The sequence below is a fragment of the Phyllostomus discolor genome, chromosome 9 (assembly GCF_004126475.2).
Source record: "Phyllostomus discolor isolate MPI-MPIP mPhyDis1 chromosome 9, mPhyDis1.pri.v3, whole genome shotgun sequence".
NCBI classification, from domain to species: Eukaryota; Metazoa; Chordata; class Mammalia; order Chiroptera; family Phyllostomidae; genus Phyllostomus; species Phyllostomus discolor.
The window spans coordinates 76,234,720-76,252,960 of record NC_040911.2 but is presented as its reverse complement, the minus strand read 5'-3'; the positions used below and the strand labels follow the sequence as shown (position 1 = coordinate 76,252,960).

The 18,241-nt window shown below is 40.4% G+C and overlaps 1 protein-coding gene across 5 annotated transcripts in view; it reads right to left on the bottom strand.

Annotated features, from left to right (window-relative positions):
• Positions 1 to 4,555: 4,555 nt before the first annotated feature.
• The window catches only part of PAK5 (p21 (RAC1) activated kinase 5), a 274,928-nt gene continuing 261,242 nt past the window's right edge, over positions 4,556 to 18,241 (bottom strand). For 3 of the 5 annotated variants that reach the window (XM_036010102.1, XM_036010101.1, XM_036010103.1), the window contains 3 exons: positions 10,746 to 10,871; positions 9,049 to 9,183; positions 6,605 to 6,760 (listed from right to left, as the gene is read on the bottom strand). In XM_036010102.1, the coding sequence (XP_035865995.1) occupies positions 6,605 to 6,760; positions 9,049 to 9,183; positions 10,746 to 10,871 (417 nt within the window). Of the gene's footprint in view, positions 6,761 to 9,048; positions 9,184 to 10,745; positions 10,872 to 18,241 lie in introns of all 5 variants that reach the window. The other 2 variants (XM_028525071.2, XM_028525070.2) reach the window with 2 other exon arrangements.

Below are 18,241 nucleotides of genomic sequence, written 5' to 3'. Positions count from 1 at the left end.
TGCCTCATCCATCTGCATTGCTCCCCAAGCTCAGAGATGAGAGAAAACAAACAGACGAATCACAGATGCTCAATTACTGTTTTAACTGTCATTTTTTTGTTTTTATTGGTATTTTAAACAAACACCTCTGTGCACAAAAGGATGTTGGGTCTGGTTTCTGGTCAGCCAGCCTGGAAAAGCCTTGTGGATGAACCACATATAGGTTTCTCTTGGGAGATCATGAGTTTGATTTAGATTTCGAGTGCAGTTTTTTGCAGGATTCCCCTGTTCCTGAGAAATGGTTCCTAATGAGGCTTTCTCAGGGGGAAGGAGAGACTTTGTCCTCTAGTCTGAGAAGACTGTTTAGACTATAACCACTCTCATCTTGCCAATTGCCTGAGCTTTCTATGAGCAAAGACTTGGCAAAGCCCTGTGGGTGTGGGAGATAGCCAAGACAGGTGGAGAAATGGGAAGAAAGGTAGTTGGAATGCCTGGCAGCATCTGGTGGGAGGCAGTGTGCTGTGCATGCGCACTGGGTGTTTTACCTGGAGACTGGTCAGGGCTGGCACTGGGCACACACTTCCCTGGAGCAAACTCCTTAGAACCAGGCAGACACAGATTTTCCTCAGTGTCAAAGTGCAGTTTGCAAGCAGCCTCCATCAGAATCACCCCAGGGGTCACTGAAAAACCACCAGTTCTAGGATATCATCCCAGACTGAGTGAGAATCTGTGTGCTGAGATCCTAGAATCTATAGTTTCACCACACTCCCCAGGTAATTTTATGCAGCAGCATGAAAACGCATTAAAAAATCCTTTACTATCAGCCTACCTGCAACACTAGCCAAATTATTGGGCTTCTCTGTGCTCATTTTCTCATCTGTAAATAGGGCTGACTCTCCAATCCTTTCCAAGTTACTTGTGGATTCATGACAGTGCATTTAAGTCCCCAGCACATTGCCTGGCACACTTGGAAATGCTCATAGAAGTCATTATTAATATTTTCCTAGCATAGTTCTTAACATGCCTATTCTGGTTTTACCTGCCATACAAGTTCGAAAAAGACTCCAAGTGACTGAAGCAGGGGTTATTGCCTCGTATCCACAGTTTTTCATGTCAGTTTATTTTGAATTCAGAGTATGTTTCTGTGCAGGGATTTCTGCACCCCCCCCCCACCCCAGCCTAGTAAACTACTTATGTGGGGGAGTCCATGAACTTGGGTGAAAAAAAATTATACCTTTGGTTTTTACTAACCTCCTATGAAAGGTAGCATTCCCCTCAGTTATGAATACATGCACCAGTCCACTGTAGTATAGCAGGAACTGTGTACTTGTCATCAGTAGAAATCACATTATACTTGTTGGAGAAATCTCAAAAAGTCATTTACACTCCTTACTTTGAAATTATGGTAGACCTTCACAAGATTTTGTTATTTAATAGTTTATAATCATAAAAACTTTTAAAATGGCAACTGTGCTTTACTTGGTTTCCTTTGTAAGCTGATGTGTTTTACTTGATGCATTTAAAACCACTCCCCACACCCCGTGAGGAGGAGTCCATAGGCTTCAGACAAGCAAAAGGGTCCAGGGTGTAAAACTAAGCTAAGAACTCCAGGGCTAATGGCTGCTTACTGTTTAAAGTTACTGAACCTGTCAGGTTGTCTGCTGGGGAAGGACTCACAATGGCTCTTATGACAGATGAGATAAATATGTTAGCACTGATCATGTGTTTTTTAGACACTGGTATGGGTGCTGGGGACATATCAATGAACAAAACAGATAAACACCGGCCCTGGCTGGTATATGTGGCTCAGTGGATTGAGCATCAGCCTGCGAATCAAAGTGTTGCTGGTTTGATTCCTAGTCAGGGCATATGCCTGGGTTGTGCTCCAGGTCCCCAGTAAGGGGTGTGCAAGAGACAACTACACATTGATGTTTCTCTCCTTCTCTTTCTCCCTCCCTTCCCCTCTCTCTAAAATAAAAATAAAAACCCTTTAAACAAGTAAATGTCCTGCCCTCATGGAACTGAAAATCTGTGTGTGTGTGGTTTATGATTATAGGCTCCCAGATTATGATTAATGCTGGGAGCCTTGGTTAGCTGAGTTAAGATGGATCATTTTATAAAACTTTGAAGTCAGCCCTGACTGGTGTGGCTCAGTTGGTTGGAGCATTGTTCCACATAACCTGAAAGGTCACAGTTTGATTCCTGGTCAGGTTACATACCAGGTTGTAGGTTTGATCCCCAGTCAGGACATGTCTAAGAAGGCAACAGATCAATGTTTCTCTCTCACATTGATGTTTCTCTCTCTCTCTTTCTCTCCCTCCCTCCCTTCCTTGCTTTCTAAAAGCAATAAAAAATGTCCTTGGGTGAGGATTAAAAAATTTATAGAAAAAGACCTTGAAGTTCTTTCTAGCTTTATATTTTATAAAATGCTGATGATGATGAGGCATAATTATAAAAGCATTTACTACCTGAGAAAACCCTTCAAGATAAGGAATACCTTTGCTTTGAAAGTAATGTACTTTGATCCAGAAATCAACAATTCTCCTTTTCTCAAGTCCTCATGCTGCCCTTCATTATCTATTTATATAGGAGATATTGCCAGGACCCCACCCACGTTCCCTCAGTACTTCCCGAAAGTCACCTGTGGCAATTTCTGTATACTTCTGTGCCTCTCTCTTTATTAGAGAGAACAAACTGCCTATGTATCTGGCAAGATGGATGCTCAAAGAGTTGAAGCTATAGGAGGGGCAACACTCAGCCAATGAGGGTTAGGAGGTGGTGGGTAAATACCCAGCATATCCACGCCCAGAAGGACAATTCTGGAGCATCTTTCCCAGAAGGTCTCCAGTGGAATTGAGCCCCAGTTTCCCATCATGGCTTCCCATTCCCTTCCCATTTAAACCTTTTTTTGGTTGTTGTTAATTTGTCTCTCCTCTTCTTCTCACTTCTCCACTCACTCTGCCACATTGAGTGAGCTTCCTAAAATCATCTCTCAAATAAATTATTTGTGTCAAAATCTTTGGCTCAGGTTCTCTTTTTGGCAGAACTCACATTAAGGTAATATGTTCATTTAACTTGGAAATACAACTCAAAATGTACACATTTCAAGGCTCAAGTTGACCGGCCTTACCTCACAATTTGAGTTTGCACAGTGTCATGTCACTTTCACAGAACTGTTCCTGCTTTTACATTTTGTACCTACTTGGACCAAATTTATCTTTTCTCTGCCTGGAACCTCACTGCCATCTCCTTGATGACACAGTGCTGTTCATGCAACCAGTTTGAGCAAGGAGTCTGGACTCACTGAGTTGTTAACTTCATGCAATAATTTTATTTTTCCAGTGATTTCTGCTCAGTGCGTTCTTCCCAGTGGATGGTGGGGGTACAACCATGACTCAGTCAATAAAAAAACCAATCTCATTCTAATTCAAAATAACTCCCCTCTCCTTCACTTGGGCTAAACTTGCATCAGAGAAAGGTAAAGAGGTAGCAGTGGACAGGCAGGGGCAGGAAACAGGGGATGTGCTATTACTATCCTTTTTCTCTTCCAAATTCCTCCTCCAAGTCATGGGGTCCCATACTAATACATGGCCTAAACTTATAAGGAGCAGCTGGGAAGGGAGGTTCTGGTAACCCATCTGGCTGTTTGGAGATGCTGTTGGAAGGAGGGTAGATGCCTGAATCTCTTTCGTGTCAGCCTGAAGCCTCAGCTGTTTAGAGTGGTCTTAGTGTAGATGGCACATATAGTTTTCAGAGTCAGGTTCACCTCCGCACTGACCCCTTCACCATAGCTTCCTTTAGTTCCTGCCAGGGAGCATGTTTCCAGTGCATTCTCTAGGGTGGGCATCCCATTGCTTAGCTAAGGGGGTTGCCTTGTTTCTTGTTCCTTCTCCATGATCCATCATAGCCAAAGGAGGCTGATGTCTTCTTCCATGCCTTGCAATGGCTGTGGGGACCTGCCTGGGGAGGGTTACCTTTTTCTCTTCCTTGGCAGACAACATACTACATCCTTTCTCATTATGCTATCTCAGGCTAACCTGAGGGTTTTTGTTTTCTGAATTTTCCCGATGAGAAATGAAATCTTTATAAACAATTGTTCCTCTCATCTTCATGGGTTAAATGTTAACATCTTTTGTTACCCAGACAAGAAGGGGCGGAGGCAACGCTCTCTTCTGGGTTATCAGAGAGCTCTCACCATGCCTTCTTTAACCCCAAACATCTTTTTATGTCTGTTGTTGGTAAAAAGCCTTCAGATCAGTTCAGCATCTTTGGAACCAGGAAGTAGAGTGGGAGTCTTTAACTATGAATTTGGCTTTCCTTGAACTTGGGCTTCCAGAATTTAATAACTATTTTTCCTCAGTAGTGATATCTACATCATAGTCTTATACTGTTTGTAACCTCTGGGGATGGGGTTGACAACCTCTGGGGTTGATGTCCTTTGACTGACATCATCATGGTGTTACATGTAACTTCATACCAACTTGTTTGCATTCCCCAAGATCATAACAAAACCATTCTTGGTTACTCAAGAAGACAAATTTGGGAAATCAGTAGAGTTTCTAATACCACAATGGGAAAAAGGCAAACATTTATTTTTATTTGCAAGTGCAGTTTCTGCCAATAGTTAGTGCTCACAAAACCTTAAGCTACAGTAGCTTTTGGTAAACTCAACAAATAGCTTAAAAAATACTGAGTGATAAGAAAAATTACAGAAAAATTTCCATTACTCTGTCAAAAAATGTTTGGAATCCAAAATCCACTATTTTCTGCAATGGTTTTGATATTTGTTCTGGTTAAAAAAGAGATTTTATTTTTCTTTTCTTTCTACTACATAGTCCTGGCTAAATTCATATAATCTGTTCCAGGAACTTTTAGGACTGCCATTTTGTTTTTTGGATTTCGATGGTTTTTATTGTTACATATTTATATTACTATTTTAATATTTTACATAAAACATTGACTTGTTGAGTTTTAGGAAATAAAATGACAGATTATGTTTATAGTGAGGCATTTCCACTTTGGGGGAAGATTGAAAAAATCTAATACGTAGAAGGTCATTTTATGCCTTTTTTTTTCCTCTTAACTATAATAAATAATTAGCAACCTATTAATTACAAAAAATTCTTAATTATGCTTAGAGCAACCAGAGCACTTCCACAAATTTAAATTCCTATTTGTTACAGTCTGTAAAGTCATTGAGAAAAGCCTCTGGTTTTCCAGTTTGGTAACAAATGGCTTTTGTCTGATGTATAATTAATAGAAACTAATGATGACTATGTAGCTCTTCCAGAGTTTTAAAGGCAAATCTATATTGGCCTACAGTTAACATGCAAATTCATCCAACAAGCAACACAAAATGTACTGTAGTAGTCATTCATTTTATCGACATTTGAGAAGATCTAGTCAGCAGCACAACTCTCCTATGCTGGAAACACACAACATGGTCACAACTGAAGTCAGGTCACACCCTTCCTAATTCACCCTCTAGAGTCGGTTCAGACTTCCAGCACAACACGTGAACACTAGTGATTAATACTGTGGTACAAAGGTAAATACAGACAAGAGTTTGGTGTGTTAGCATACGGAGTTTCAAAAACAGTGACAAACGAAACCAAACATCTTGCCCTGTTTTATCTCCTTTCCCTTTGTGAGACTGGAACATTCTGAAACACACAACTTGGGGGACTGAGTCCAATGATCCTAGCACTGAAGTTGTTCCTTGGGAGGGAAATTTGGCCACAAGGGGACGTCACACCCATCTGAGACAGGGTGCCAGGGGATATATCCTGCTGTGCGGAAACGGGTTCATGACTAAAATAGTCTTAAAGGAAAATGAGATTTCTCAAAATACTTTGCTTTATCCCAGAAAGTAGTTTGGTGGTGTACTGTGGCTCAAATTTTATTTTTGGTTGGATAAATGAAATGTGTACCACCATCACCATCACTCTTAATTCTTCCATCACATAAGACACTTGTTAAGATAAGAAAGATATTCTATTAAAGCTGACGGTGATTGAGAGTCATTCAGTATTCAAAGTTCCTAAAGAATTGTTGGTTCTCTGAAAGGGATAAAAAAGTAGGAAAGGCTTTGTTCAAACTCTTGCTAGTAAACAAGTATTACTTCAACTGATACAATGGCTACGCGACATCAAAGTACTATAAATTATCAAAACTATCGTACAGAAAAATTACAAATTCATTGCAAAATACATTACACTGCTACCATTAAGAAAAAGTGCTTTTTTGTTTTCCTCTCTTTTTTTTTTTTTGCCAGAAAAGTATTCTTTCAATATAGAAAATCCTATGCATTACCCTGCATGTGGCTAGGATATATCATAACGGAGTTTGTACTGAGTCCTTCTGATTTGCTGGATGAAGGGCTGAAAAATATAATAATGATTTATGAAAGCTGCATTCCCAATGACCATGCCAGCTGTCAGTGGAGAGATGCCTCTTCAAGACACAAGAAGATGCCCTGGTCTGTTGAACCCTGCTGGTCATCACACTGTCCCACCAATCAGCTGGTTAGAATGCACAGGCCTTTTGCATGTTCTGTGATTTCCTCTGTTCTCCTGAATTATTCTCATGTCCTCATCTAGCTTTGCCACCCAAATGAATCCTCTGCTCAGTGATGCCTGTATTGTCTCATGAGGGGAACGATGCAAGATGGCGGACCTGCCAGTTTCAAGAAGGGATGTCCAAGGAGTTCCTGGGCTGTGGCTCTTTGAGAGGGCTCCCTCACCAACATCAGGTCTAGGAATCCCCGGAGCATGGAAGAAACCTGTGAAAACATTGATACCATCCTGAGGACAAACACAGAGAGCCAACCCAGTTCCCCTAAAAAGGTTTCCCAGCCAGTTCCCAGAAATATCATATTTTGCCATGTATAGTGTACACTTTTTTGCTCAAATTCTTTAGAGAAAAATAAGAATGTGCATTATACATGGGTATAATGATTACATAATCCTGTGTATAAGCACACAAAAACACAGGTATGCATTATATGTGGCAAAATAAGGTTTCGTTCTATCAATATCAAATTCCAGAAACAGCTTGAGAAGATGTATTTATTGCCTTTACTAACATGTTTTCCTTACCTTCTTCAAGTTTGAAATGATAGAAGTGATAATGTGATGAAGAATGACAATTTATTTAATAAATAAAATTGTAATGATAATAGTGATAGTAGAGGCTATGAAAAGGTGCTTTCTATGTACAGACACTGGCCGTTCTTGTTTGATGAAGTGTGCTAAACATGGAATAGCTTTATTTTCCTAACAACAACCACCACCATTTAGGCTGTGAAATCCCCTTTCGTAAAGACAAACAAGCTTCTGTAAGAATATCTGATAGGGATAGCATTTTCCCCTTGTATTTCTTGTAATTTAATTTTGAGGAATAGCTTACATACATTCAAGTGCATAAATATTGAATATTAAGTGTATGCTTTATAATAGGTATTTTTCATATATATTTATACCTACTTACTCTCCATCTCTATACAAATGTAGGACATTTCTCCAATCTAGGAGGCTACCTTAGGTCCACTTCCTATGAGTACATAGCTCCCTGCAAAGGGTCACCACTCTCCTGACCTCTAACAGCATTAATTAATTTTGCCTGCATTTTTCCTTTCTAGAAATGGAGTCATACGATCATATACTGTCAACTTTTCTCTGTCTGGCTTCTTTCACTCTTCATTGTGTCTGTGAGATTCAACCCTGTGTGGCAAAAGTTTTATCCTTTTCATTATTGTATAGTATTCACTGTTGAATTATACCACATATTTTTTATCCTCCATTTGGGAGACAACCTTGGGCAGGTTCCAGTTGCTGACCAGTTGGATCAAAGCTGCTCTTCTCCATGAATTTGGAGAACATCACACTCATTTATATCAGTTATGATACTATTTTGATACCATTCTATTTAAACCACATTCATTATTTAAACTTAGTCCAATGCAGGAAAAGTTTCCATCTCCTGTTCAATTCTGGCAGTCTCCCTTTTCTGGAGAATTACTCACATACCCTGTATGAGTAATTCTATTGGGGCTCTTCCCTAAGGTTTAGGGGTGAGGGAAGAGGAGATGCCACCATTACAAACTAGTCTCCCCTAAAAGACAGCCCCACTCCCCTCTCTTATTGTCATGAGTGAGACGGGAAGGGAAGTGTGTATGGAGCCAGTGTTTACAGCACTGGTCCTCTCAGAAAGCCCTGTCCTCACTGGTGGCTGCCTCACTTTAGCACCATTTTTTTCTGAGTTTGGCCTTACTTGTCAATCCTTGGAAAACAGGAGAGATGTTACTTGGCCCTTTGACCATGTCCTTCATTGCCCTGCATGGTCTAGCCCCTGCCAACCTCTCTGGCACTCGCCTTTCTCCTTGTTCACTTTGCTCAGTCATATAAGCTGCCCTCTTGGCTTATGGACTCTGCACTCATTGTCTCTCTGCCTGGGACATGTTTCTCCCAGATCTTTGCATGGCTTGCTTCTTCCCATTCACATTCCAGTTCAGGTGACTCTCCTCAGAAAGGGCTGCTTTCACTCTTCAACCTAAATGAGCTCCCAGTCCCTTCTCCTGCAGACTCCATAACATCATGGTATTTTATTCACTTCATAGCAGGTACCAATCTCTGAAGTTATTTTGTTCACCTATTTGTTTGTAGTTTATTATCTGCCTCCCCAACCAGAATGCAAGCTCTGTAAGAGTCAGGGAACCTGGGGCCTTGTACTGTGATATCCCCTGCAATTAGAACAGTCTCTAGCCTATAGTAGGTGCTCAATGAGGCAGTGATGAGTAGAGCACCCGATTTACTCTTCTAGCCAACCCTATGAGAGGAGCTGATTGTACCCCATTTTACAAATGAACTCCAGAGATGGAGGGGCTGAATCCCTTGGTGAGTGAGTGAACAGGAGGCAGAGCAGAGATTTGAATTCAAGTGACTCTAATTCCAAAGTCCATGCCCATAAACCAGGATCTCCTCCTGGGTGTGATATGCCAGTCTTTAAAACTTCAAAGAGATGGAAAAATCCAAGAAAATTTTGACTTGAGCAACAGATGCCACTTCTCACCTTGTGTAGGTCCTTCACTCGTGGAGGTAAACTGTCCCGGATCCTCCTCATTGCCTGGAGGGGAGGCTCATTAAAATAGGGGGGCTCACCATCAATCATTTCTATCACCATGATCCCCAGAGACCAGATGTCCACCTGTTAGGCACAATCCTCTGATTATTTCAGGCATGAAGAACATTTTGCAACATAGGATATGTCCAGGGAACCATAGATTCATACTCATTCATAAACTAATGTGGTATTTATAATCTCTCAATGTTTACAACACAGATTGATAGCCTGAATTGTTGAGTTGCTGAGTGTTTGCTCAGAGGCTTCATTTGTTTTTATAGACAACCTCAGTGAAGATCCTGATAGTTAGGTACATACAAATATCCTAACATTCGGAAGTTTAGAACTTTATATAATTTTACCCAGGCTAACTGTCTACCAGAGCAGGTAAAAAAAAAAATCCAAACTTTCATGCTATGAATACAAAGAGGGAAGTTACATTTAAGTTGTAAAAAAGTAAGAAGAGATATTCATAATAAACTGCAAAGAGCTACATTGCACAACACAGTATACTCTGATTCTTGTACTGATTTGATTTTTAAAAACAGCTCTCTGCCCCCACACACACACTTTGGGGTTCTTTACTTTGTGTTTTATCATTTTGAAGCAGCAAGCACAAAGCCCTGCTTTATAAAACCATTTTCAGGGAATAGAGAAAAGGAAGAGATGACAAGCAATTCTATCTGAGTAAAGAATGGGGAGCCTGGGCAATGAAAGGCCCTAGCTGTGCTATAAATTCCCAGTTACAGTCCCTTCCCTGTTAGAGACTCACTACATCTCTTATCAGTTAGCTGCATTCCTGTTATAACCCTGGCAGTGACCTTCACTGAGAATTTATGCTCTTGAAACCACAGTGAGAAAAATCAGTTAAGTCCTCATCCAAGGGCAGGCAGGCAAGGGAAAGAGAGCAGAGTCTGCCTTAACTTATGCTGATATCCTTAGCTCATTGATCTATGCCACCTATTCTGTGCTGCTTCTCCTGTCTTATAGTTGCCTTCTGCACCACAACATGTGGCAACACTCCCTATCCCAGCCAGAGTGAGCGCCTCGCCTCAACTGTGTGTGGTGTCTCGCATGCTTCAGAGCTTCTACTCACACTAGTCTTTCTCTAGAAGGCCTCCCATTTTTATGGATCTAAACCTTATCCCTAAAATAATTATGAGCAATTGTTTCCATTACAGAGGAAATAGGATTTATGCTATATTTTGAAGTATAATATTCACATATGATTTTTTCTATGGGAAAACATTATTGCTTATCTAATTACTACCTCTATCCCATGGAGCTATATCTGACCCTCTACCCTTTGAGTTATCACACCTGCTTGTCTGTGTGTGTCTCTGGCCACTTTTCAATTTGCATTATCTTGCCCTGTTTATGTCTGTCACAGAGGGGAGATCAGAGTTTGAATCAGTTTCCCCCAGTATCTATGGTAGGATCTCAATAAACCCCCTTAGGTTAGTGTTATGGCAACATCGTCCCTTCAGCCACTACCTACTCTGTGATGAGTCTAGTAAATGGGGGCTAAATGTGGAGTTAAAGGTCATTACCCTGATGTTCTGTGTTCATTAACTATCTCAGAACCACTGTATCCCTGAGGGTGTTCAGGTCCTGCCTCTTTCAAACAATGGCCATAATCCCCTTACCTCTGTCCCATAAGGTAGCCTAGAAATCACCTCGGGTGCCATCCAGTAGGGAGTGCCAACCAAGGATTTCCTCTTCGGTACCTCTTTGGAAACTTGAGCACAGAAACCGAAGTCAGATAACTTTATCTGGAAAGTAAAGGAAGGCAACAAATGAAAAAGTTAAAAATACTGGCTTCAACTTCCAGCCAAGATGGAGGCATAGGTTGACACATTGTGCCTCCTCGAACAACTAAAAGAAGGACAACAACAATTTAAAAACAAAAACAACCAGAACTGACAGGAAAATCAAACTGTACGGAAGTTCAACAACCAAGGAGTTAAAGAAGACATATTCATCTAGATTAGTAGAGGGGGCAGAGACAGGCAGCTGTTCAGAGAGAACCAGGGCAGGCAAAGCACTGCTGAAGGACCCAGTGAGGTGGCGGATTGTGGAGCAGGGCACGCAAGGCTGCAGCTGGCCAGCAAGGAAGCAGCAGGCAGACCCACTAGGCAGTGGGTGGCAAACTGGGCAGTCCCACATTTGCATGCAGATACACCCAGAGGAACAACTAGGGAGCAAGACATACTGTGCAACCCAGTGTTCCATCATGGGGAAACAAAGCCTCAAACCATTGATTGAAAACACCTGTGGGGGTTGAGGAGGCAGCAGGAGAAACTCCCAGCCTCACAGGAGAGTTCGTTGGAGAGACCCACAGGGTCCTAGAACATATGCAAACCCACCCACATGGGAATAAGCACCAGAGGGGCCCAATTTGCTTGTGGGAAGTGGGGGAAGTGACTGAAAACTGGCAGACAGCTGAGAAAGTACCGTTGTTCCCTTTCAAACCCCTCCCCCACATAGAGTGTCACAACACAGCAACATGGATTACCCCGCCCAGGAGGGAGAATACCCCTCCTGGGCCTCCCTAAGGCCCCTCACTATATAACAGGCACCTCAAGAACAAACAAACAAACAAACAAAAAGGCCCAAATGAAAGAACAGATCAAAGCTCCAGAAAAAATACAACTAAGCGACGAAGAGATAGCTAACCTATGAGATGCACAGTTCAAAACACTGGTAGTCAGGATGCTCACAGAACTGGTTAAATTTGGTCTCAAATTAGATGAAAAAATGGAGGATATGCTAAGTGAAATAAAGGAAAATGTACAGAGAACCAATAGTGATGGGAAGGAAAATGGGACTCAAATCAATGGAGTGGACCAGAAGGAAGAAAGAAACATCTAATCAGAAAAAAAAGGAAGAAATAAGAATTCAAAAAAATGAGGAGAGGCTTAGGAACCTCCAGGACATCTTTAAACATTCCAACATCTGATTTATAGGTGTACCAGAAGGAGAAGAAGAAGAGCAACAAGTAGAAAAGTTATTTGAACAAATAATAAAGGAGAACTTCCCCAATCTAGCAAAGGAAATAGACTTCCAGGAAGTCTAGGAAGCTCATAGTCCCAAAGAAGCTGGACCCAAGGAGGAACACACCAAGGCACATCATAGTTATATTACCCAAGATTAAAATTAAGGACAGACTCCTAGAAGCAGCAAGAGAAAAGGAGATGGTTACCTACAAAGAAATTCCCATAAGACTGTCAGCTGATTTCTTAAAAGAGACCTTACAGGCAAGAAGGGGCTGGAAAGAAGTATTCCAAGTCATGAAAGGCAAGGACCTACATCCAAGATTGCTCTATCCTGCAAAGCTTTCCTTTAGAATGGAAGGGCAGATAAAGTGCTTCTCAGATAAAGTCAAGTTAAAGGAGTTCATCTCTCGGCCTTTATTATATGAAATGTTAAAGGGATTTATCTAAGAAAAAGAAGATAAAAAATAGAACAGCAAAATGACAACAAACTCACAGTTATTAACAACCGAACCTAAAACAAAAACAAACTAAGCAAATAATGAGAACAGGAACAGAACCACAGAAATGGAGATCACAGGGAGGGTTATCAGCAGGGAAGGGGAGACGGGAGAATAGGAGAAAAGGTATAGGGAATAAGTAGCATAAATGGTAGGTAGAAAATGGAAAGGGAGAAGTTAAGAATAGTATAGGAAATGTAGAAGCCAAAGAACATATATGTATGACCCATGGGCATGAACTAAAGGGGGGGAATGTGGGTGGGAGGGGGTGTGCAGGGCAGAGGGAAGTGAAGAGGGGAAAATGGGACAAATGTAATAGCATAATCAATAAAATATATTTAAAAAAGAAATACTCGCTTGAAGATGCAGAAACACATAGAGACTTTAAAATTCAAAACAAAACAGTCTCATTAACAGGTCTTGGAAATATTGGCAGAGGGGTTGTCAAACCCTTTTAGTGGAAAAGCACAGGCCATTTTAAGAAAAACAAACAAACAAACAAACAACCTCTCATGGCTCCAGCAGGTAAATGTTTAAACTCCTGCTGCTTATATCTTTTATAAAATACTGAAACCAAAACATTTACAAATTAAGTATACTGCAAACAACAAACTCATTAAAATTCACACCCACAACTTCAGTGTAACAGATGAGTGTAAGTAAATTGCTTTCTTAGTAAGAGTTTTATATAAACCGCTGCAGTTAAGCTTCTTTTGTATTGGACACATTTAGATTTCTAAGTACCATGAGAGAGTCAAAATACCAACTTTATTGCTGTATTTGAATTATTGCAAGACCTCATTTATATAGGATACTTGAAATATTGGCTCACTTTTTCTTTTTGTTTTCATCCTTTGCTCATGACAATCAAAGTTGCAATATGAACATCAAGTTGGAAATGTGGGCATCAAAACTGAGTGTTAGCACTAGGGGTGTGAGATGGTGACCCTGATGAGCCAATGCACATGTATGTTCTTTATCTTAGATATTATCTTTAAAAAAGCCTGAAAACTCTTGCACTGAGCTTTTAAGAATACTCTTAAGAATATGCTAAACCATTAGGCACCATGCCAATTTATATATTCCAGATGACAGGGATTCAGTTTATTTCTAGAAGGCATGATTCCTGCTCATGATGATCTGTTATGAACTTCAGATGGTCTCATGAAGAGGACTGCCTCTTAGGGTTGTTAGTCATGTGATAGAATACATATTCAAAGACCACAATCGTTCAGGCACTGATTGACAATGGTTCAGAATGGTCATTTGAAGCTCAAATTTCCATAAATCAAAGGTAAAGTCTCAATGGCACAAATTCTCCCTTGAGTCTCTTCATACCTCTCTGAACATTTTTCAGCCTTTTTTCTCTGGCTCTACCTCTGCTGCCTATACCTTAAATATTGGGGCTATGTAGGGTTCAGGGTTGAACTCTCACCTCTTCTCTTTTTATATACTCTTGCCAGATATTCTTTTGTCTCCCATGCTTAATGCAGACTTCTCTCTCCCATTCTTAAACCTATACTTCCATCTAGTACATGTTTCCACATGGAGTTAATTTTTCTGAAGGGGATAAGGTCTGTGTCTCTATCTAATTTCTGCATGTGGATATCCAGTTGCTCCAGCACCATTTGTTGAAAAGACCATTTTTACTCCATTGTATTGCCTTTACTCCCTTGTCAAAGAGCAGTTGACTACATTTATATGGACATATTTCTGGGCTCTTTATTCTGTTTCATTGGTCTATTTATCTGTTCTCCTGCCAATGTCACACTGCTTATAAAGATGACAGTGTGAATTGTCACTAAAGTCAGGTAGTGTCAGTCTTGCAACTTAGTCCTTCTTTAATATTTGTTGGCTAGATATTGTGTTGATCTTTTGCCTGTCTGTGTAAACTTTAGAATTAGTTTGTGAATATTCACAAAATAACTTGCTGGGATTTTGACTGGGATTGCATTGAATTTATAGATTAAGTTGGGAAGAGCTGACATCTTGACAATATTGAATCTTCCTAACTATGAACATGGAGTAGCTCTCCTTTTATTTAGGTCTTTGGTTTCATTAATCAGAATTTTGCTTATAAGATCTTGTACATATTTTGTTACATTTATACCTAAGTATTTACATTTGGGGTGGCACTAATATAGGTAGCATTGCGTTTTTAATTTCAAATTCTACTTTGTTCATTGCTGCTATATAGAAAAATAATTGACATTTGTATATTAATGATATATCCTTCAACCTTGGTATAACTCCTTATCACTTCTAGGTGTTCTTTCTGTTGACTCTTTTGGATTTTCTACATAGACCATCATGTCACCTGTGAACATACAGTTTTATTTCTCCCTTCCCAATAGGCATTTATTTTATCTTTTTTTTTTCTTGTCTTATTGCATCATCTAGTATTTCTAATATGATATTGAAAAGAATTGGTGAGAAGGGACATCTTTGCCTTTTTTCTAATCTTTGTGGGAAAGCATATTCAATCCTTAAGCATATCTTAAAGCCTGGTCACTTCTCACTTCCTCCAGAATTTTTATCAGGTGCCCACATTGATCTTTCCCCTTTCTAGATTTGAGAGAACTCAGCATTCACTCAATCTTGAACTGTTTTGTTGCTAATTTTGTTCCTCTGGATAGAAGCTATATTACTCAGGGGTAACAGCTCTGCCTTTTACTTGTGAAGCTTTACTGTGTTCCTTAAGAGCTGGGAAAGAGTAAGTACTCAAAAAACACACACTACTAGATAGATTTTATTTTATATTGACACATATATATGATTGCAGGTCATGTAATAGACACATTGGTGCTATTTCTGAAACCATCATTGCCTTATTCAAGACAGCTATTTCTAGAATCAAAGTTAAATCACAAACAAATAGAATAATGTTTTAGAAATTATTAATGTGCTTTTTCTTCTTCCACTTCCTTGTTCATGGTCTTCTTCCTAATCAGGACAAAGTCGGTGATGGTGTGGTTTGGGTTGAAGGGAATTAGATTGCTCCAGATAAATGCTGGAGAAAGCTGGTTTAGTGGAAAGATGATTTTCATAATAGCCTGGACATCAAGAATCAAACCTAGATTTCCATGTGGTATGAAGAAGAGAGCTCTGGGGCCATGGCATCTGGTCCACAATTCTTGGTGCCCTATTATAAAAGGAGTCTACAGTTCAGAGAAGTAAAAAATCCTACTGTCTTGGGATTATGTGAAGAAGAGAATGAAGAGCAGCGATTTGATTACATTGGGCCTCAACTCTTTATTATACATCACTTCCCACCACCCCAAGCAGATGATGGTGGGCTTCAGATATATCTGAGTGGCATAAATCCCCACACAAAGAGGGGAGAGGAGAAGCCATATGTATCTGTCATCAGAGGCAATATTCAAAATATTTAATAACCAGATTCACCTAGACTAATCAGAATCTAGACAGAAAGTTAAGTGGTATCCATCTTTAATGAGGCAAAGGGGGCCAGATACTCCAGTGACTTGAAACAGTGGACATTTACCAACATATATGAAAATATGGTAATATATTAACAATGACTATAGATATGCTAGTGGATACCAGCTGAACACCAGCCTTGGCTATGCTGAATCTAGCCTCCATGAAGAAACGGCACAATGAATGGATGGAAGTAAACCTAAGCCAATGTTACCAGCTTCTATGAAACCATCATAGACTCACTGAGGACAGCTCACTTCAGAATCAAATATCTGAGTAGCATACATCCCCACACAAACAAGGGAGGAGATCTTTGTGTGATGTGCAGAAATCCAGAAGCTCCATCAAATCTCAGAGAGGGACTGGGAAAGTAAGTGCTTACTGCAAGCCTATAGTTGAGATGCGGAGTCAGCCCCAAAGATGACTTTTAAGACTTATGGCAAGAGGCTGGAGCTGCGAGGTACAGCAGAGGTGCACTCCTGAAAAGTACAGCAGCTGATGGGACCTGTTAATCCTTAGTGGTCCCCAGTCCAGGTAGTAGAATAGGCCAGTTTTGTCAAGGCAGGGACTAGAGAGGAACAAGAAGATAGTCTTCTCTCCTTCACCCTGAGGCCCCACAATCCACATTTGTCCCTTTTTCTCCCAGAGTCTACCTTGAGAAAGATGAGGGTGGTAGGTGTGAACAGGGTGGCCAAATTGCAAAGACTGAGGTTTTAAAAGTACCAGTTAAAAGTTATAATAATGCAGTTAAACTTTGACAGGTAATGTTTAAATTATTTAAGCATACTAAAAGTAATAGACTGAATTTTAAAAGATTTTTGAAAAAAATCTAGTCTGTGGAACTTTGTGAAGGAGTCAAGGTAAGTTTCCAAAATTGGTGACATTATAATTTTGCATGTGCATGTGTGTGCAGTTATTTGCAGAGCTTGATTATGAGTGAATCGGTAACCCTACTACACAGATGGTAGAAGAGGAACAATTTTGCCAATTTTTTTTTTGCCTGTAAATTTAAGAAAGCTGCATGATTAAGGAAGTGAACATACTTACATTTTGGTATTGACACTTTTTAATGTCAGTATCTCTAGCGTGGCTTTCTCTTTATGGACATACACAAAATGACCCCACACATGCCAGACTAAGAATTATCTCCCTGACAAAATGTAAGATGAGAAATTGAAACTTGATACTTGGAAGCTAGGCCTATTTTATTGTAGCAAATCTATTGTAGGAGTTCAAGTGCTTCTGCATATATATTTTTTACTCATCCAAGTACATAAAGGAGACAATTTTCTAAAAGAACATAATTGCACACAACAGTCATCCAAGTAAATCTGCAAGTAGATAATGAGAACTCAAGTAATGAGTATAATAAGGCATTGTAGACAGACCTTACAAGCAAGTCACATAGACTCTCAGCTGAGCCTTATTTTAGATAGAACTGTACAATGTGCTTGCTTAGGAAACCACCTTTGCCTGCTAATGCAGTCAGGCTAAGAGAACTGTAGCTAGCACACTGCCCGCCCCTTAAAGAAGAACATGGAACTTGTTTCAAGGGGGCCAGACAAAAAACTAGAGCTAAGAGCTCAGACAAAGCTGCTATTTAAACCTGAGATCCTACCCATTTCAACGTGTCCTGGCTAGGAATCAGAGGCCCCACAAAAACATGGGAGGCAGAGCAAAAGGCTATCCACAGGATAGCTGTAGGTTTAAAATAGAATGTAAAACTTGCATACTGTAAATCACATACAACCTAAAGAATTCTTGCATCTGCTCCAGGTTTTTGCATGGATGCAAAAGCAGGCTTTTGAGCCTGGTTCCTGAGTGTTTCCTATGAGACAATGGTACTCAACATATGTAGCATTAGCACCCCCTGGGAACTTGTTAGAGATGCAGGTTCTTGGGGACTGCCCAGACTGACTGAATCAGAAACTCTGGGAGTGGGGCCCAAGAATTTGTTTTTTTGCTAAGGTCTCCAGGTATTTTGAGGCTCACTAGAGTTTGAGAACTGTTTTAAGAAGAGCAGTGACCCAGGGACAATGGAACAGAGAGGTAGCAGAAGGAGCCAGACAGATGATGGTGCCCCCAGCTGAAGGTCCACTTCTTCAGCTGCCATGCCCAAGAGGAGGAGGAGGGTGTCACAGCGGCTAAGCTGGAACAGCAGAGAGGCTTTAGCCAGTCCCTCCACCATTTGGGCAGCAGGAACTTGCC